The sequence below is a fragment of the Mobula hypostoma genome, chromosome 21 (assembly GCF_963921235.1).
Source record: "Mobula hypostoma chromosome 21, sMobHyp1.1, whole genome shotgun sequence".
In the NCBI taxonomy this organism is placed as follows: domain Eukaryota; kingdom Metazoa; phylum Chordata; class Chondrichthyes; order Myliobatiformes; family Myliobatidae; genus Mobula; species Mobula hypostoma.
The window spans coordinates 46,557,689-46,577,562 of record NC_086117.1 but is presented as its reverse complement, the minus strand read 5'-3'; the positions used below and the strand labels follow the sequence as shown (position 1 = coordinate 46,577,562).

At 43.7% G+C, this 19,874-nt stretch overlaps 1 protein-coding gene across 1 annotated transcript in view; it reads left to right on the top strand.

Moving 5' to 3' along the window:
- The window catches only part of LOC134360095 (uncharacterized), a 136,419-nt gene that overhangs the window by 33,272 nt on the left and 83,273 nt on the right, over positions 1-19,874 (top strand). Inside the window, exons 8-12 of the mRNA XM_063074175.1 lie at positions 2,673-2,894; positions 5,590-5,802; positions 6,398-6,475; positions 9,310-9,531; positions 18,554-18,718. Of these exons, the coding sequence (XP_062930245.1) occupies positions 2,673-2,894; positions 5,590-5,802; positions 6,398-6,475; positions 9,310-9,531; positions 18,554-18,718 (900 nt within the window). The remainder of the gene's footprint in view (positions 1-2,672; positions 2,895-5,589; positions 5,803-6,397; positions 6,476-9,309; positions 9,532-18,553; positions 18,719-19,874) is intronic.

Here is a 19,874-nt window from a genome sequence, read left to right as displayed (position 1 = left end):
CTCATCAGTGAATTCGATTATTTCCTTTGCCCATTATCTATGAATGCCAGTTTCTCATAGATCACTACTGCCACTAACTTTTCGGAGTTTGGAAAATATTCTTGCACATACCAAAGTTGATGACTTCATATTTTACAACATTAAAGTTAATTTAAAATAATTGTGCCCATTTATTCTACCTATTAATATTGATTAATTATTTAGTATTTCCTCTTTATATTCCTGAAAATATCACTTACTTATAGGTCACTGTTAAACTGGAATGATTTTTTTTGCCCATCATTTAAGTCCTTTGGGAATGCAATGACCCATATGGGACACCATTACCTACCAAGATAAGTAATTTCCTAATATCTGTCTCTTGCTGCTTCCCAAGTTCCCTGAATAATCTGCCTTCAATTTCATGGCTTCAACTTCACCCGACAGTCTGGGGGTTATCTGGATTTGCATCATGCTCGGTACAGACACTGGAATTGATTTATTATTGTCACATGTACCAAGATACGGTGAAAAAACTTGTCTTACAGACTGTTCATGCAGATCAAATCATTATATAGTGCATCGAGGTAGAACAAAGTAAATAAAAACAGAATAAAGTGTAAGAGCTGCAGACAAGGTACAGCGCAGGTAAGCAATAAGATGCAAAATCATAAGGAGATAAATTGTGAGGTCGAGTTCCTTTTATCATATTGGTGAACCATATAATATTCTAATAACGGTGGCATAGAAACAGTCCTAGAGTCCAGTGATCTGTGCTTTTTGGATCTAATGCCCGAGGGGAGAAAGGGGCATGTCTATGGTGGCTGGGGTCTTTGATTAGGCTAGTTGCTTTACTCTCAGGGAGTACTGAAAAAACCTTGAACTTTAACATCAAGGCATTTATAAATTAGAGATTTGTAACTTGTGTAACAATGCCATTGTTTATTTTTGTATTTAATGAAAGCTGTCAACAATAGTGTAATACACAAAGCTAATCATCGGATGGTGATGCAAATTTTTAGTTAATGCATGAAAATAAGCTTTATCAGTAGAGTACTTTATCTGGCATTTTGAGTCATCTGAACTGTGTGCTTACACTCTCCAATGGAAAGAACATGTCTTGCCTTTTCTCTGTCATTAATGCAAGGTGTTGGCACATGGCCAAGTGGTTCAGGCGTCAGTCTAGTGATCTGAAGGTCGCTAGTTCGCGCCTCAGCTGAGGCAGCATGTTGTGTCCTTGAGCAAGGCACTTAACCACACATTGCTCTGCAATGACACCGGTGCCAAACTGTATCAGCCCTAGTGCCCTTCCCTTGGACAACATCGGTGGAGAGGGGAGACTTGCAGCATGGGCAACTGCGAGTTTGCCTATACAACCTTGCCCAGGCCTGCTCCCTGGAAACCTTCCAAGGCGCAAATCCATGGTCTAATGAGACTAACGGATGCCTGTAAAAATGCAAGACAAATTCCCCATTCAAAGCGGGAAGAAAGTGTGAATCTAATAGTATTACAGGTGCTCTCTGTATGCCAACAAGCTGGCATAACTTTAGGAACAAGCTGGCTGCCTGCCTTGGAAGAGGTTGGACGTGAATCTCCCACATGTCTGCAGAGTGCAGGGTCTGAAATCAGAAACAACATTTGCCCTTTCTTTCATTGATGCCATTGATAGCTGTTTGCAAACTTTAATTGAATAAAGCTTGGTTTGGCGTATGTTTCACCAAAGCACATATACACACACCGAATCAGAGTAGAAACCCTTTCATAATCTTTGCCCCTCCTTGGAGGTTACAGTAGAGGGGAGGTTGCAACCTGGTTTGATCATTATGCATGATGCCAGATGGTTTACATGTTCACAGAGATGTAGTGAGGAAGTAGCAGAGGGATTATCCATTGTGTCCCTTTGAGCCCACTTCACCATTCAAGGCCCTACCTGACCCTTGACCTCAGTGCCATCTCTTGTTCTTGCACTATCCCCATACCTGTCGATTCCCCTAAATGTCCAGAAATCTATGGATCTCTGTCCTGAATGAACTCGGTGACTTCACCTCAGGTACCCCTGGGGTGGAGAGTTCCAAAACTCCACCAGCCAGAGTGGAGTTTTGGAACTATCCAAAGATATTTCTCATCTCGGACATAAATGGTCCTTCCTGTTGGATCTGGAGATGATATTATCCAGGAGGTTCTTTGGAAGTCAAGAATGAGGCACAAATCTTTTGGTTTAGCCATTTTATTAGATGCTTATAACAAGGGAATGACCATAAAACACAGCAGCTGGTGACTGATTCAATCTGTAAGCAACTCACTCTACTGTAAGGAAAGAACAAAGCACTTGCCTTGTGGTCAGTCTTTATACTGAAAACTAATTCAAGCTGGATAGATAAGGGAGTTCTCTGATATGAACAGCTTTGATTTATGTGCACCAACATGACATCCCCGGCTTACAAAGTAATTATAAATTACAAAGCCAGTCACAGTGCAAATTACTGAAAATCCACTGAACATTTACGGACAAACAAATGACTATACAAACATACAAACAAGAATAAAGAAACTCAAATACAAGGAAAAAGACAATCTACGCTCCCTTACTCTGAGAGATCGCATGTTTCTAAAGCACAAGCCAGTGCTTGTATGTTTCCAGATGCATGTGCTTTGGTTTAAAATCTTTCATTAGCACGTTTCCCCCTTGGCAGGTCGATTTACCCAGATGGTCTGGGTGGAAAGCACACAGATGGGCATTGCTTATGCAGTAGGGACCAAGGAGATATTTGTGGTGGCCCAGTACAGCCCAGCTGGAAACATCATGGACCAGAACTCCTTCCAAACTAACGTGCGGCCAAAAGACTCACTCTCCGTGGACTCCAAAGATAAAAACGACGCGATTTCTCAACAAACGGTCGACAATGAGGCAGCAGGTAGGAACGGGAATGGGAGCAGTCACAATGGGTATGCGAAGGTCTAATGAGGGGACGAGAAATGTCTTTCTCCAAAGCAAAGATATTATAATCAAAGGCTGGTTGATGTGGAGATATGGAGAGGTTTTACCAACTCAGAGAATTGTACTTTTTTCATACCTTATACTAAGCGTGCTTGTGAAAGAGGCCATTTGGTCAGTTGGGACCATGCTATCCAAATGGAATTCCTCAGGCCCATTAACTCTATTCCTTAATTCCCTGCACCACAGCACAGGGGCTCTGCAGGGTTCCTATGTGTTCTGATGAGCATTGGAAAGATATTGGGTAAGGTACGAATGTGTTGGGTCAATAGAAAGACTATTGGTTTAGAGGGGTGTGCTGGGATCTGTTGGTTGGTAGTGGTGTTTGCTGGGACAGCTGGTGGTAAGGGAGTGCGTTAGGACATGCTGCTTCATAGGATGTTGTGCTGGGCTGGGCTGGTTAGTAGAGAAGAATACTGGGATGCGTTGTTTGGTAGAGGAGTGTGTTGGTTAGTTGGTTGGTTGAAACTCTACTGGGGTGTGTTGGTTGGAAGGTAAGCAGACTGGGATGTGCTGTTTGGTAGCCGAGTGTGCTGGGGAGGGCTGGTTGGGAGCAGCATGTGCTTGGATGTGCTCGTGGTTAGGGGAGTGTGCTGGGATAGACTATTTGTAGGACAATGTATTGGGGTACGCTGGTTAGTAGGGAAGTGTGCTGGGATGGTTGGGGAGTGAACTGGGATGAGTTGGTTGATGGGGTACTCGAAATATCACTTCACTCTTTAAGAAAGGGGGGAGAAAAAAGACAGGAGATTCTAGACCAGTTATCCTGACTTAAGTGGTCCTTAAGATATTAGAGTCTATTATTAAGGATGAGGTTGTGTGGTACTTGGAGGCACGTGATAAAATAGTCCAAAGTCAGCATGGTTTCCTTGAGGGAAAATCTCGCCTGACAAATCTGTTAGAGTTCTTTTGGGAAGTAGTAGCCAGGAGAGTCAGTGGCTATTGCTTACTTGGTTTATCAGAAGGGCTTTGACAACGTGCTGCACATGAAGCTGCTAAAACAAGAGAAGAGCCCATGGCATTACAGAAAAGACAGCAGCATGGACAGACATTGGCTGACTGGCAGCAGTCAAGGAGGTGGTTGTGCAGGTATTGCTGAGGAAGCAGTGACAGATGGAATATAGAGTCAGAAAGTGTATAGTCACGCAGTTGGTAGAAGGAATAGAGGCACAGGCTATTTCTAAACAGGCAGTGAATTCAGAACTTGGGGGTCTGAATGCAGGATTCTATATAAGTTAACTTGCAGGGTGAGTTGGAAGTAAAGAAGGCAAATGCCTTGTTTTGAGATGACGAAAATACATTAAAAGCAAGGATTTACTGTTGAGGCTATAAAAGGCATTGGTCAGACCCCACTTGGAGTGTTATGAACAGTTTCAGGCCTCGTATCTGAGAAGGGATGTGCTGGCATTGGAAAGGCTCCAGAGGAAGTTCATCGGAATGAACCCAGTAATGAAAGGGTAAATATATGAAGAGTATTTGCTGGCTAGAGACTTGTACTCACTGGAGTTTAGAAGAATGAGGGGGAATCATATTGAAACTTACTGAACGTTGAAAGGTCTAGGTGAAGTGGACATGGAGAGGATGTTTCCGATCATGGGAGAGTCCAAGATCAGATGGCACAGCCTCAGAATGCAAGGAAATCTCTTTAGAAAAGAGATGAGGAGGAATTTTATTTAGCCAGAAGGTGCTGATTCTGTGGAGTACAAGGTCAATGATACGATTCTTAGCAGTATGGAGCACCAGAAGGATCTTTGGGTCCATGTCCATAAATCCCTCAAAGTTGCTGAACATGTTGACAGGGACGTTAGGATAGTGTATGGTGCATTGACCTTCATTATTTGGGGAATGGAGATCAGGAGCCATGAGATAATGTAGATCTGTAAAACCCTGGTTAGACCTCACTTGGTGTACTGTGTTCAGTTCTGGTTGCCACATTATAAGAAGGATGTGGAAGCTTTAGACAGGATGCAGAGGTGATTTACCAGGATGCTTCCTGGATTAGAGAAGATGCCTTATGAGGAAAAGGTGAGAAAGCTAAGGGTTTTCTCTTTGGAGCAACAGAGGATGAGAGGTGATTTGATGGATGTGTGTAAGATTATGAGACATATAAATAGAGCGGACGTCCAGTTCCCTTTTTCCTATGGTGGCAATGGCCAATACCAGAGAATATCTGACAAAGGTGAGTGGGGGAAAGTTGAGGGGAGATGTCAGAGGCAGCCATTTTACACAGAGAGTGGGGGTGCCTGGAACATATGACCAGAGGTAGTGGAAGAGGATTATACAATAGCGACATTTAAGACAATCTTAGGTAGGCATGTGGCGAAAACAAACATGGAGAGTTATGAGATGGGCTGTGTAAAAGGGAAGGGTTCGATTGATTGTGGGGTAGATTTCTGAAGGTCAGCACAACATCATGGGTCAAAGGGCCCATACTGTGCTTTACTTTTCTTTGTTATAGTGTCATGGAAACAGGACTTGCAGTCTCTCTGTCCATGCTGTCTCACTCTCCAGCCTGTAGCCTCTATTCAAGGTGTGTGATGGTGTGGTGTGAGCAGCAGACTGTTTGACTATTCCAGTTGCAGAAGTACTGCTGACGATATGGGTTTCATTTTCAGTACTGGCGCGGTTTGAGAAGGAGGCTCTGGAGTCTCACAACGTGTACCGAGCTCGCCACAACACAGCGCCTCTGTTCTTCAGTGGGGAACTGAGCAAGGACTGCAAGGTCTGGGCAGTAGCCCTTTCACAGAATGGTGTCATTGCACAGAGTCCCACCAACTTCGGCGAGAACATCTGGTCCAACCCTAACATCACGGAAGGAGAAATTGCAGGTTTGTGTTGTCTCCACTGCGTTGTATATTCGGATATTTGCACAATCCTCAACAGCATTTGCAAAGAATGTTGTTCATGACCAGAGAAATTAGTCACCGAGAGTGTAGCAGAGTCTCCAGGCCAGCAGCTGTTACATGGTGTTAGACACGGACTGCAACATTCACCATTAGCTGCTGAAGACACAGAGGATCAGCAGGGTGGACATCCCATGTTACATACTGAATCATGTTTTCTGTAGTCTGTTCGATCATGTGGTATATGGAATACTAAGTCATGCTTTCACTGACATACACAGTGTACTGGATCATATTTTATGAAGAAATGCACCATACATTCCTTCAAACACTTGCTCACCTTTCCTAAAAATTATAGAGTAACCTTCAGCCATTCATGCTTGAATCTTCTCACCTGTTCCCTCATTGAGAAGTATTCTGAAAGATTTCACTTATTTGCTGCTTGACGTAAGTTCATTTTGCTCACATCCATGAAATGTGACTTAAAAAGTAACATCTAAACCCGATATTAATCTGTCAATGTGTTCTTTCACCACCTGAACAACTCTCACGTTCATGCTCTCTCTTCGATGTGTTTCAGGAAACGTTGCAGTGGACAGCTGGTATTCAGAAATTAACGACTATGACTTTGAAAATCCTGGACCATCCACGAAGACCGGTAAATCCTTATCTTTGGTTATTGTAAGCAAGTGAAAGCAAAGGCAAGATTATCTTGAGTGTCTGTCAGAAGACTGATTGAGTTAGAGAGACAGGCACAGTAAGCTGCCAAGGTAACCCAAGTCCCAATTGAGTGTGAACATTTTGGAGAATGGAGTGGGTGAAGGTGAAGTAAAGAGCAGATTATCAAGACACACTGTCAATCCAGATTTGTGCCTCGTCTCTGCACAGAGATACAGTTGCTAACATACAGATCAGATGCATATACACATTTGCATACATGTGCTTGCGTAAACAAGCATTCACAATCTCCAACACACAATTTCATTTACAGAATACATATAAAGTCATAGAGTCATATCACAAAAAAATGGACCCCGTAGAGAACATCTACACTGATCCTTTTTGCCCATCGATATTAATCCCATTTGCCTGCATGAGATCTGTATCACTGGTGTGTAATTACCAGGCTAACCCCTGCTGCCCTTCGGAATAAACAAACAACATTTGTGATCCTCCAGTCAAGTATCTCCCTATGATGAATGAAGAATGTAAAATCTCCATTGGGGTCCCATCCATTTCTTCCCATCTTCCTAAAATGGATCTCATCTGGCCCTGAGAATTTGTGCATCCATTGCCATTTAACCTCTCCCCCTTCTGCTCCAGACTATCCACATCCCCCTCACTGAACTCACTACCTTCCACAGCCTTCTCCTTGGTGAATGCAGATGGGAAGATCTCACCCACGTCCTCGGGTTTCACACGCACATTTCACCTTTGCTCCCTAGGGGACACATTCTTTTCTGGCTTCTGATAAGCTGTACTGATTGAATGCCTCTGGATCCCCATAATCTTATCAGGGATATTTCAATTCCCCCTTTAGCTTTCTCCATTTCTTTTTCAGACTACAACATAGAACAGTTCAGGCCTTGCAGCACACGATGCTTTGCTGAAATGTTAAGCTACTCCAGATCAATCCAATGTTTTGCTCCCACATAGCACACTGATTGCTAATCACTTGTCACAAGGTGAAGTTGCAAGATTATGTGGAGCTTTCTCAAGACCACATCTGGAGCACAGTGCACAGTGCTGGCCTTCTTGTTGAAGGGGACATGCTAGTGTGTTAGAATTGGTACAGCTAGGGTTTACAGGACTGATACCAGGACAGGCAGGTTATGCCGAAATAGTGCACTTTCACTTTCAAGGAATAAGAGGTGACTGGATTGAAGTATTTCAGACCCTGGGGGATCTCAACAGGTTGGTGTGGAGAGAATGTTTAGACCATAAGACCATAAGATATTGGAGCAGAATCTGGCCATTTGGCCCATCGAGTCTGCTCTGCCATTTCATCATGGCTGATCCACTTTCCCTCCCAGCCTTCTCCCCGTATCCCTTCATGCCCGGACCAATCAAGAATACATCCACCCCTGCCATAAATATAAGTAAAGTTTTGACCTCCGCAGCCACCTGCAGCAACAAATTCCACAGATTCACCACTCTCTGGCTGAAGAAATTTCTCCTCAAATCAGTTCTAAAAGGATGCCCCTCTATTCTGAGGCTGTGTACTCTATTCCCAACAAAGGAAATACCCTTTCCATATCCACTCTATCGAGACCTTTCAACATTCGATAGGTTTCAATGACATCACCCCTTATATTTCTGAATTCTGGCGAAAACAGTCCCAGAACCATCAAACACTTCTCACTTGACAACTGACTCAACCTGCAAATTAACCTTCAGGGAATCCTGCACAAGGACTTGCAAGTCCCTTTGCACCTCAGATTTTTGAATTTTCTCTCCATATTGAAAATATTCAGCCCTTTCATTTCTTCTACCAAAGTGCATGACCATGCACTTCCCAACACCATTTTCCATCTGCCACTTCTTTGCCCATTTTCCTTATCTATCTCAGTCCATCTGTAGCCTCTCTACTTCCCCAAAACTACCTTCCCTTCCACCTATCTTCATCTGACCTGCCAACTTTGCAACAAAGCCATCAATTCCATCATTCAAGTCATTGACATATAACTTGCAGGAGAATCTAGGACCAGCCATTACTAGGTATAAATCAGCAGTTGCCCATTAAAGACAGGGATGAATTAAACTTGTTTTTCTCCCTCACAGATTTGTGTCTTCACAATTCTCTTCCTTAAAGAGTGGTGGAAGCAGAGTCTTTGAATCTTTTACAAGCCGGGACAAGATAGGGACTTGATAAGCAACAGAACCAAAGGTTACTGTGGGAGATGGGATGTAGAACTGAGTTACCATCAGATAAAGATGATTGTATTACGTGGCAGAGCATCACAAGGGATAGAGCAGCTATTCCTGCTCCTAATCCATATTTATTTGTACGTAGACCAATGTGCAGACACTTACTGAGAAACACACGTTAATGCTGTTCAACGTGCTCAGACATGGTTCCACACACAAACATTTCCATGTGCACACAAACTCTTACTCATAGATATGTTAAGGTCTACACAAACATTTATTCAGAGTCACACATAGGCACATGCTCGTACTGAATCATTCCCACACATGCACGGTCACACAGACATTTAGAAATACTCAGCAATGCATACATTCACAGACGCAATACACACACTCATCCAGCCTTCTAACATACAGACTGTATACAGCTCTTATATCAGTACATATGTTCTCTTGCATTGATGTACATGCACTTCCACATAAAGGACCGGTATATACATTGACATTCATGGTACACATTGTATATGTCTCACTCACAGTTGCATTTGCACACGTATGTGCATCAACGGACAAATACACAAAGGTACACAGATTAAAGATGTTAATTCCTTCTGTGTCCTTTAGAACATTTTACTCAGCTGATCTGGCAGGAGACCACCGAGATGGGGATTGCGTATGACGTGAGTGACAAAGGGGCTTTTGTGGTGGCTCAGTACAAGCCTCGCGGGAACACACCCGGTCCGGAATCCTTTGCCAGGAACGTCCTCCCACTGGATGCCTCGTACAGCAAGCCCGCGGCTGAACCAGCATCTCCCGCTGCACCAAAGGAGGAAGCTCCAGCAGGAGGCAAGTAACAAAGGCTGAAGTGTGGGAGCGAAATGCGAAATTAACTCACTTTATTTAGAGGGGGTGGGAATGTGGACATCACTGGCAGGGTCACAATTTAATGGTCTTCTCCAATGCCCCCTGAGAAGGCTGAAGTGAGCTGGCTACTTCTCCCAGACCTAAACCCTCCCACCGTCTGAATGGCATGTCTGAGAGTGCAGAATTCCCTTCCAGATACACGCCATCCTGGCTGTCCCTTCAAATTCCTAAACTCTGCAGCCTCTACACCACTGACGCTGGGTGGTTCAAGAGAGTAAATGTTGGCCCTGCCAATGATGGTCCTATCCTGACAAATGAACAAAACCATCCCTTTCATAAGGCCCACTGGGGAAAGGCGAAAAATGTTGCCCATAACAGCTCCCCCATGCCATATGTTAATAAATTTATATATGTAAATATGATTTGCATGTATTAATGTCAGCTGAGATCAAATATAGAAGCTGACCCTTATCCAACAGTCACTGCCTGACAGTTTCACATCAACTGATAAATTTATATGGGAGTTCTGATCAGGAATGACTGATCAGATGAAAGTGGCTCACCAAACTCCCAGTGTTTCCATACACGTTCCCATTTGTCAAAATCACTCATTCAAGCCTGGACAATTAGACAGGGTGTTTGCAGTCTGGAGAGAGAGGAGTATCAAAACTTTCTTAGATCTGTACATCAATGACCAATTTTCATCATTCACACAATTAAGCTCAAAGTTCAACCTTCCAAATTCACATTTTTTTTGCTATCTCCAAGTCAGACACTACATTAAGGAAAAGTGCCCACACTTCAAGCCTACTTCCACCACCCACCCCTTTCTTGAAAACCTCTTGCTCCCTCCAGACTCCAAACAGTTAATATCAAAATTTGTGAACTGCTCTACTCCTTTGGTTTCTACAGATTTTATTAGGGAAGCCTGGGCCAGGGACTTGAACTCAGAGATATCAGCGGGACTTATCCCGGGTTCACTGTTGTTCTATTAATTCACGCTACAGGTTAATCCAGTACAAGATGATGCATACATTGCCTTACTCAAAAACAAAACTGAATAGCACCTTCCCATCTGTGTCTCCTGAACGCGATAATTGCCGCTCTGCTGTGGGCTCACTAGCACATCTTCTCTGGTTTTGCCCTACATCATACAACTTTTGGACTGCAATTTTTGAGTGGCTCTCAAAAGTCTATTCTAGAGACATCCAGCCCAATCACGACCTCGCCATCTTTGGATGCTCTGCAGAGACTCTTGAGTTGCCGCACGACATGCAGATTACTCTGCGTCTAGGAATGGTGGTGGCTGAGAAACTTATTCTTCTGAGCTGGAAGTCTACTACTCCTCCCACCTTCGCACACTGGCTCGAGGAGATGTTGTCTGTTATACAAATGGAAAGACTGCGTCTGCACAAACCCAATACACAGAATATATTTGGGAGAGTATGGGGACCCTTATTGGCTCAGTGTCATATTACCTCACACACATAGTGACCTTGACCTCTCTAGTCTCATGAGTGGGTGTGGTGCCTAACTGGATTGTTTTATTCATTTTACTTTACATTGCTTCCCTGATTGTGGCAACTCTTTTTCTGAAAGTTTATTTATGTAATCTTGTAAATTGTCTGGCAGCCTTTTTGTTTTTGTTTTTGATTTGTTTTGTCTGTGCTCCAGCTGGAGCTGTATTTCCTTTGTATTGCTTTGTACGTCTTCAATATATTTTGCCCTTGTAAAACTGAAAATTGTAAATAAGGTATTTAAGAAAATGACTGATCCATTAAGGAACACTGACGTGCATATCTGCAGTCACAATAAGATTCACTCTTGATCTCACCATGACCCCGCCTGTGCTCTGCCCAAGACTGCAGAGGGTTATGGACACAGTTCAGTCTGTCACAGAAACAAACTCCCCTCCGAGGGACCCTGTCTGCACTTCCTGCTGCCTCAGTACAGCGGTCAGCATTATCAAAGACCCCTCCATCCAAATACGGTTTATTTTCTCACCCTTCCATTTGGCAGAAGATACAAAAGCTTGAAAACACACACTAACAGAATCAAGGACAGCTTCTATCCTGCCAGTATATGACACTTGAGTCGATCTCCCACCTGATAAAGAACTCTTGATCTCACAGTCTCATTCAATATGGCCGTAACATCACATTGTCTCCCAGCACTGCACATTCTCTGAAACAGTAACACTACATTCTGCAGTCTATTATTGTTTTCCCCTTTGTACTACCCCAATGTATTTTTATTTTGAAATGATCTGTCTTTTTAAAAACTCCCCCCTCCATGCCTTTCATGTTACAATGAACCCAATTCATACTGGAGAAGTTCAAATCCCCTTTTACTCTTACATCTTTTTGTGATTTGTTGAAATATCAGCTCCTCCACCTCCTATTGATAGTCAGGAAGCCTGTAAAACAGGGATTCCCAAACTTTTGTGTGCCATGGACTCCTACCATTAACCAAGGGATCCGTTCACCCCAGGTTGGGAACACCTGCTGCAGAACATTCCCAGCAAACTGACTACAAACCTTTTGTTCCTAAACTTTCCCCATTCTGATTTATTTATTTATTTAAATCTTACATCTGTCCCACAATTTGAAGGAGTAAAAATCTTTGTGTTATGACCCCGTCACAATGTACAGACATGTGAATTTATGTCTAATGGCTTGTAGAAAGAAGCTGTCCCATAGCCTGTTGGTCCTGGCTTTAATGCTGTGGTACCGTTTGCCAGACAGAAGCAGCTGAAACAGTTTATGGCTGGAGTGACTGGTGTTCCTGATGATCTTCCAGGACCTCTTTACCAGCTGCTGCTACAAATGTCCTCAATGGAGGGAAGTTCACATCCACAGATGTGCTGGGCTGTCCATACCACTCTCTGCAGTGCCCAGTGAACCAGGCTGGTGCAGTTCCCATACCAGGCAGTGATGCAGCCAGTCAGGATGCTCTCAGTGGTGCCCCTGTAGAAGGTCTGAGGCTTTGGGGACCCATGCCGAACTTCTTCAGTTACCTGAGGTGGAAAAGACACTGTTGTGTTGTTTTTGCCACACAGCCAGTGTGTACAGTCCAGGAGAGATCGTCAGTGATGTGGATCTCGAGGAACTTGAAACCACTCACCCTTTCAACTGAAGTCCATTGATGTTGATTGGACTGAGCCTGTCTCTGTTTCTCCTGTAATCCACAATCAGCTCTTTTGTTTTTCGGGCATCGAGGGAGAGGTTGTTATCTAGGCACCACTGTATCAGGGTGTCTGTAGGCTGTCTCGTCACCACTAGAAATAAGGTTGATCAATGTTGTGTCATCTGCAAATCTGATCAGCGGATTGCAGCTGTGTGTATAGCAGCATAGTTGTGGGAGTAAACGGAGTAGAGGAGGGGACTCAGGACACAACCCGGGGGCACCTGGGTTGAGGGGCAGAGATGAGGGTGCCCGTCCTTACCACCTGTCGGTGATCCGATAGGAAGTCTAGGATCCAGCTGCACAAGGTGAGGTGCGGGCCGAGGCCTCTGAGCTTCCTCTCAAGTCTGGAGGGAATTATGATGTTGAATGCTGAACTTTAGTCTAGGAACAGCATTCCAACATATGCATCCCTCTTCTCCAGGTGAGTGAAGATGGTGTGTAGTACTGTGGCTATGGTGTGATCAGTAGGCCGGTTCCATCGGTAGGCAAATTGTAGAGGGTCCAGTGTGGGTGGTAGCATTCCGCAAATGTCTTCTCTCATTTCTATGGTAATGGAATCTTCAACCAACAGTGCCTCCTCTTTACATACCCCTCTCCTGTCACACAGGAACATTTTTATCACTGGAATGTTGAAATGCTTGTTTCTGCTCTTTTATATCTCAGTGGCAACAATAGTATTACAGTCTCATCGCTGATCAATGCTTTGTTTACCGCTCAGACTCCTTGCAATCAAATGGAAGCAATTTAAACTTCTGTTCCTCCCATCCATGTCTAATTCTAATCTACCCACCGGTCTAGCTTAGCTTTCCTTCCATATCTGACTGAATCTCCTAAATCCCTGCCAGATTCAATAGACAATAGACAATAGGTGCAGGAGTAGGCCATTTGGCCCTTCGAGCCAGCACCACCATTCACTGTGATCATGGCTGATCATCCACAATCAGTACCCCGTTCCTGCCTTCTCCCCATATCCCTTCACTCCGCGATCATTCAGAGCGCTATCTCTTTCTTGAAAGCATCCAGAGAATTGGCCTCCACTGCCTTCTGAGGCAGAGCATTCCACAGATAATTTTTATTCATTTAAACCCTTCCTTAAGATGAGGATAAAGCTTCCTGCAAGGTTCTAGTTCAGTTGGCCAGCTGCTAGAGGACCCATCCTATCCAGAAACAGTCCCAGTGACCCACGAATCTGAAGCACTCGCTCTGTACCATCTCTGTGGCTGTACGTTCGTCTGGCCAATCTTCCTGTTCCTATACTTGTGAGCACATGGCACTGGAAGTAATTCAGTGATTACACCCTTACAGATCTTGTTTTTCACCCTGTGACCCAGCTTCCTTATCTCATGCTGCAGGACCCTGTCCTCTGCCCCTGCCAGTACTCTGAACTACAGCCTCTGGCTGTTCCCCCCACACGCCAGAATATCCTGCAACCAATCTATGACATTTGAATGGCAGAGCAGACTCGATGGGTTGAAGAGCCCAATTCTGCTCCAAATGTCTGATAGTATTAAGGACATCTTTGACCCCGGCACCAGGGATGTGACACACTATCTTGGATTTGTACATACAGCCACAGACCACCTTCCGCACCCTTCTTTGCTGGTCTCCTGCTACCAATGCCCTTGTACGTTTGCCCCTCCTCGAGGTGCAAAGCCTTTTAGCTATCCCCAGTGACCCATTGGACTTCACCCTATCAAAGATCTGTTCTCCTGGTCATTCCTCCCCATCTTCTATAGGACTTCTGTATAATAACATATCCCTCCCCGCCTCCTATATAACAACACATGATAGAGATGTGGGTACGAAGGGAATGGTGGAATGTGGATGATGCACAGGAGGATTACCAATTGGCATCAAGATCAGTGCAACATTGTGGGTCAAATGGCTTGTCCTGTGCTGTTGGACCTGGTTCCTCTCCTCATGAAGCGTCTTTGATCTGAAACATGAACTCCATTTCATTCCTGTAAACACAGTCTGATCAGCCGAGAGATTCGGGCAGTATTTGTGTGGATTTTGAATTTCACATTTCCAGTATGTGAAACACTCTTCATTTTCATCTGCCACTTCTGCAAACTGCTTGCCATCTGCAGTTTTAAACTAGTTTGACATGCACAGCCATATTCAAGTCATTAATAGAGTTCAAAGAGCCTATCACTTGCAGTACTGGACCACGCTACAATCTGAGAGAGGATTTCCATCAAACATTGCCAATGAGCCCTTTGGAATTGGGAATTGGAGTTGGTTTATTGCCAAATGTACTGAGATCCAGAGAAAAGCTTGTCTTGTGTACTGTTCGTACAGATCAATCACTACACTGTGCATTGATGTAGATCGAGGTAGAACAATAACAGAATACAGAATAAAATGTAGTACAGGTGACCAATAAGGTACAAGATCATAACGAGGTAGATTGTAATATCAAAAGTCCATCCCATCATATTAATAGTCTTATAACAGCAAGATGGAAGATGTCATTGAGCCTGGTGATATGTGCTTTCAGGCTTTTGTATCTTCTAACTGACTGAAGACCAGAGATGGAGAATGTCCAGGGAGGGAGGGGACTTTGATTATGCTGGAGGCTTTAATGACACAGAGAAAAGCATCAACAGAGACTGGTTTCCACGGTGTGCTGAGCTGCGTCCACAACTCTCTACGCTCTCTTGTGGTCACGTGCAGAGTAGTTGGCATACCAAGCTGTTCAATGGGCCTCAGTTTTATCAACCAGCTTTTTATGTTAACGTTCATCAAATGTCTTGTGAAGTACCCCCTGCACAATATATCCTGCATTTCCCTCAACGACTTCCTCTGCTACCTTGTCAAGATTTTCATCAAACCAGTTTGTGAAGGACGGATGACATTTCACCACTTCTCCAGGTCTCATTGTATTTCTCCTTGAAAGAACACAGACCAGTACAGCATAGGAACAGGACCTTCAGGCACAATGTTTTTCCAAACTCGTTAAACTGGTAATTAACCAACTAACTAAACAAGTTCTTTCTGCCTACACAGAGTCCACCTCTCTCCCTTCTCTGCACATCTCTGTGCATGTCTACAAGCCTCTGAAATGCCTCTAATTCATTGCCTACACCAATCCTAGCAATCCATTCCAGGTGCCATCACAGGATTGCTTCTAGTCAGTAGAAAGGACGATATTCAAGGACTCATCTGCGTATCTGAATGAATGCACCAAGGTTATCATGGATTTTATCAACATTGTTGTAGACGAGTAAGTCCCCACAAAAGCCTTCAGACTCTTTCCTAACTAGAGGCCCTAGATGAACTATGAGACCCACAATCTGCTGAGAGTCTGGTGACCAAGAAAGCTACCAGAGGTCCAAGTATGATCTTGGAAAGCCATCTCACAAGTGAAGTGGCAGTTCCAGACTAAACTTGAATCACTGAAGGATGCTCAACAGCTGTGGCAGGGCTGGAATGTTTTCACCTCCTATGAAGTTAAATCAAACGATTTATGCGACAGCAGGGCTTTGCCTCCAGATGAGCTCGATGCCTTCTATGCTCACTCTAACCATCAAAGCATAGAGGAACTATCACAAACTCTCACAACCCCCAGTGATACAATGATTTCAGTCTCTGAAGCCAACATGCAAGCAGCTTTCAGGATGGTGAACCCATGGAAAGCATCTGGCCCAGATGGGGTACCTGCACAAGTACCAAATACCTGCACTGATCAACTGGTTGGAGTGTTCAAGATCTTTAACCTATCACATCATCAGTCTGAGGTACCCACCTGCTTCAAGCAGGATTCGAATTTTCTGGTAACCAAGAAGAGCATGGTGACCTGCCTCTATGACTATTATCCAGTAGCACTTAGATCCACAGTGAAGAAGTGTTTTGAGAGGATGGTGATAAAACATATCAACTCCTGTCAGAGAAGCAACTTGGATCCGCTCCAAATGGCCTTCCAGAGCATCAGGCCTACTGCAGATGCCATCTCACTGGCTCTTCACTCAATCCTGGAACTTCTGGAGAACAAAGATGCAAATATCTTGATGCTCTTTATTGACTACAGCTTTGCATTCAAAACCAGCATCCTTTCAAAACTAATCAATAAGTTCCTAGACCTTAGCCTCAATACCCCCCGGTGCAATTGATCCTCAATTTCCTCACTTGCAGACCCCACATCTTCTATAGATGTGACATCCTCAACGTTCTTCTTACGGTGGGATGACCAGAACTGAATGCAATACAACAGGTGCACCCAGAGTAGAGTTTTATAAATCTGCAGTATAACTTTCTGACTTGAAATCACTGCCTCGTCCAATAAAGGCAAGATTGCGACAGGCTCCCTTTACTGATCTACGAACTCCTGCAGCCACTTTCAGGGAGGAATGACGAATTCACTTCGGAAATGGTAAAAATGGAAATCGTTAGTGAACTATTTCACAAATAATATCAAATTCTGCATCGCACAATACCAACTCTACAACAATTACTTACCAGAGGCTTTTGAAATGACTTGTGATGCATTGCAAGTGTCTTTTTAAAAAAAGAGTCGATAAGCTTGTGAAAAGTCCTGAGATTGAGGTGACCCAGTTGCATAATTTGCATGATACATCCCCTGCTATGAAGCCAACTGAAAGCAGTTTAAGAAAATTACTGGATGATGCCACAACTATCTCCGTGCTGCACACCATGAACTGTTCCCCAACAGAAAGCCATCAAGTATCGGTACCAAACTCAGTGCCTCTGGTTGGAAAGCATATTGGACCAAGGAAGGATCATGCTGGTCAGTGGACATGTGAAAGTGACAAAAGCAGTGGTCCAACATCAATAGTGTTTGTTGGCAACATATCTGAAAAAGCTTCTGATAGGTTAATCAGGCAGTTACTTGTGAAATGTGGCTGATTTTAAGCTGGAAGAAAGTTCAAGAAGCTTCAGGAAATTTGCAAGCTTTGTGAAGAAACAAAATCTACTCTGTGTGCATTTAGGTCATTGCATGACCTTCAATGGGCTCACAATAAGCTGCTTGTAAAAGTAGGTGCAAAGACCAAAGCCCAGCTGGATGAATAGAAAGCCAAAAAGAAAGGAATCAGATGAAGCTGTGGACGAGGAAGTCTCAGTCAACTCCTACAACCACCACGGTGGAAGCCCCAGAACCCGAGATTGTGTCACAGCCACAATTCTCACCTGCCAAGCAGAGTTACCTCTCTCGTCAGGAAAGACATTATCCCAAAAGAGGAAAAACCCTCAGCAGCAATTACATCTTTCAGCCTGAATGGGACAAATTAAAATTTACTATGCCGTGGATGTCTGTATAAAGAAGTTGCATTATATAGTATACTATGTATATGGCTGAGATGCATTCTCTATTGAGTTGGAGTTTATAGCTAAGCAGGGAGGAGTTTTGTGTATTTAATACTTCAGTAATATTGGAGTAACCTTGTATATACATTGTATGATTGGGCATTCTTGTTCATTTGAATAATTCATTACAGCTTATCTGTATAAATACGTGAATTGCATGCACCATGTAAAACAGGTCCGCCTCGCTTAAAGTAAAATTGAAGTTAGATTCACATTTCAGACTCCGTGAATTCCTTTGAATTAGTTTAATGCTTTGAAGTTACAGAATATAACACAGGGACTGACAGATAATGGCATTTTCTGGTCCATTCATCAACAACTGTCTGACCCATACACTGAATGGCTTGCAGACAAACACTGAGCCGTGTATCATGTGGAATTGACAGTCTGTCTTCAGGAAGAAGAACACAAGTCTAATACTGCAGTGTCACATCTGAAGTATTATTATGTAACACATATGTCCATATGACTTCAATGGTTTCCCTCCCAACAGAGAAGCCAACAGCTGAGAAGGAACCTGCCAAGGAACCTGAAACCAAGGAGGAACCAGCTGAGGAGCAGGCAGCCGAAGAGAAACTGGCCGAAGAGAAACCGGCCGAAGAGAAACCGGCCGAGGCAAAACCAGCCGATGAACAGCCTGCCGCAGCAGCAGAATCAGGTAAAATAACCCATGGACCATGAAGGGGCTTGGATTTTAGAACAAGGAACATAGAACAGTACAGCACATCACAGGGAGCAATGAATTCCGAGTAACTGTCTAAACAGTGAGAAATATGAAAAAAACCAATATTATCCATATAAAAACCAATGGACACTGAGGCACAAAACAGACTAAATCAGACAGGGTGTAACATACACAGATGCTGAGGGGTAAGAAACACTAGAAATTATTAAAATAATGCAGATAATACAGACAGGGGAGTGAAACTGTCTCTGGAAAAACAACACTAGTACGGACTGAGGTTAACAGACCATAATAGATAGGAGCAGAAGTAGGCCATTCAGCCCATCGAGTCTGCTCTGCCATTCAATCATGGGCTGATCCAATTCTTCCAGTCATCCTCACTCCCCTGCCTTCTTCCCATACCCTATTTAGAATGATGCTAGAAAGTTTGTGAACCCTGTAGAATTGATCAGGTAGATAAGTTGCTAACAGTTCATTTCACAAATACTGCCAAAACATTATTGAATAGTGGATTATTTTCAGATAACCGTCAATGGGTGCGCTGTTATGGATAGTTCTATAAGACCATAAAACCATAATATATAGGAGCAGAAGCAGGCCATTCAGCCCATCAAGTCTGCTCTGCCATTCAATCATGGGCTGATCCAATTCTTCCAGTCATCCCCACTCCCCTGCCTTCTCCCCATACCCTTTGGTGCCCTGGCTAATCAAGAACCTATCTATCTCTGCCTTAAATACACCCAATGACTTGGCCTCCGCAGCCTCTCGTGGCAACAAATTCCACTGATTTACCACCCTCTGATTAAAGTAATTTCTCTGGATCTCTGTTCTAAATGGACATCCTTCAATCCTGAAGTCTTGTCCTAGACTCCCCTACCATGGGAAATAACTTTGCCATATCTAATCTGTTCAGGCTTTTGAACATTCAGAATGTTTCTATGAGAACCCCCCTCGTTCTCATGAACTTTAGGGAATACAGCCCAAGAGCTGCCAGATGTTCCTCATACAGTAACCCTTTCATTCCTGGAATCATTCTGGTGAATCTTCTCTGAACGCTCTCCAATGTCAATATATCCTTTCTACAGTATACCCTTTATAGGACATGATCTGCTCTTACACTTTTGTGAGC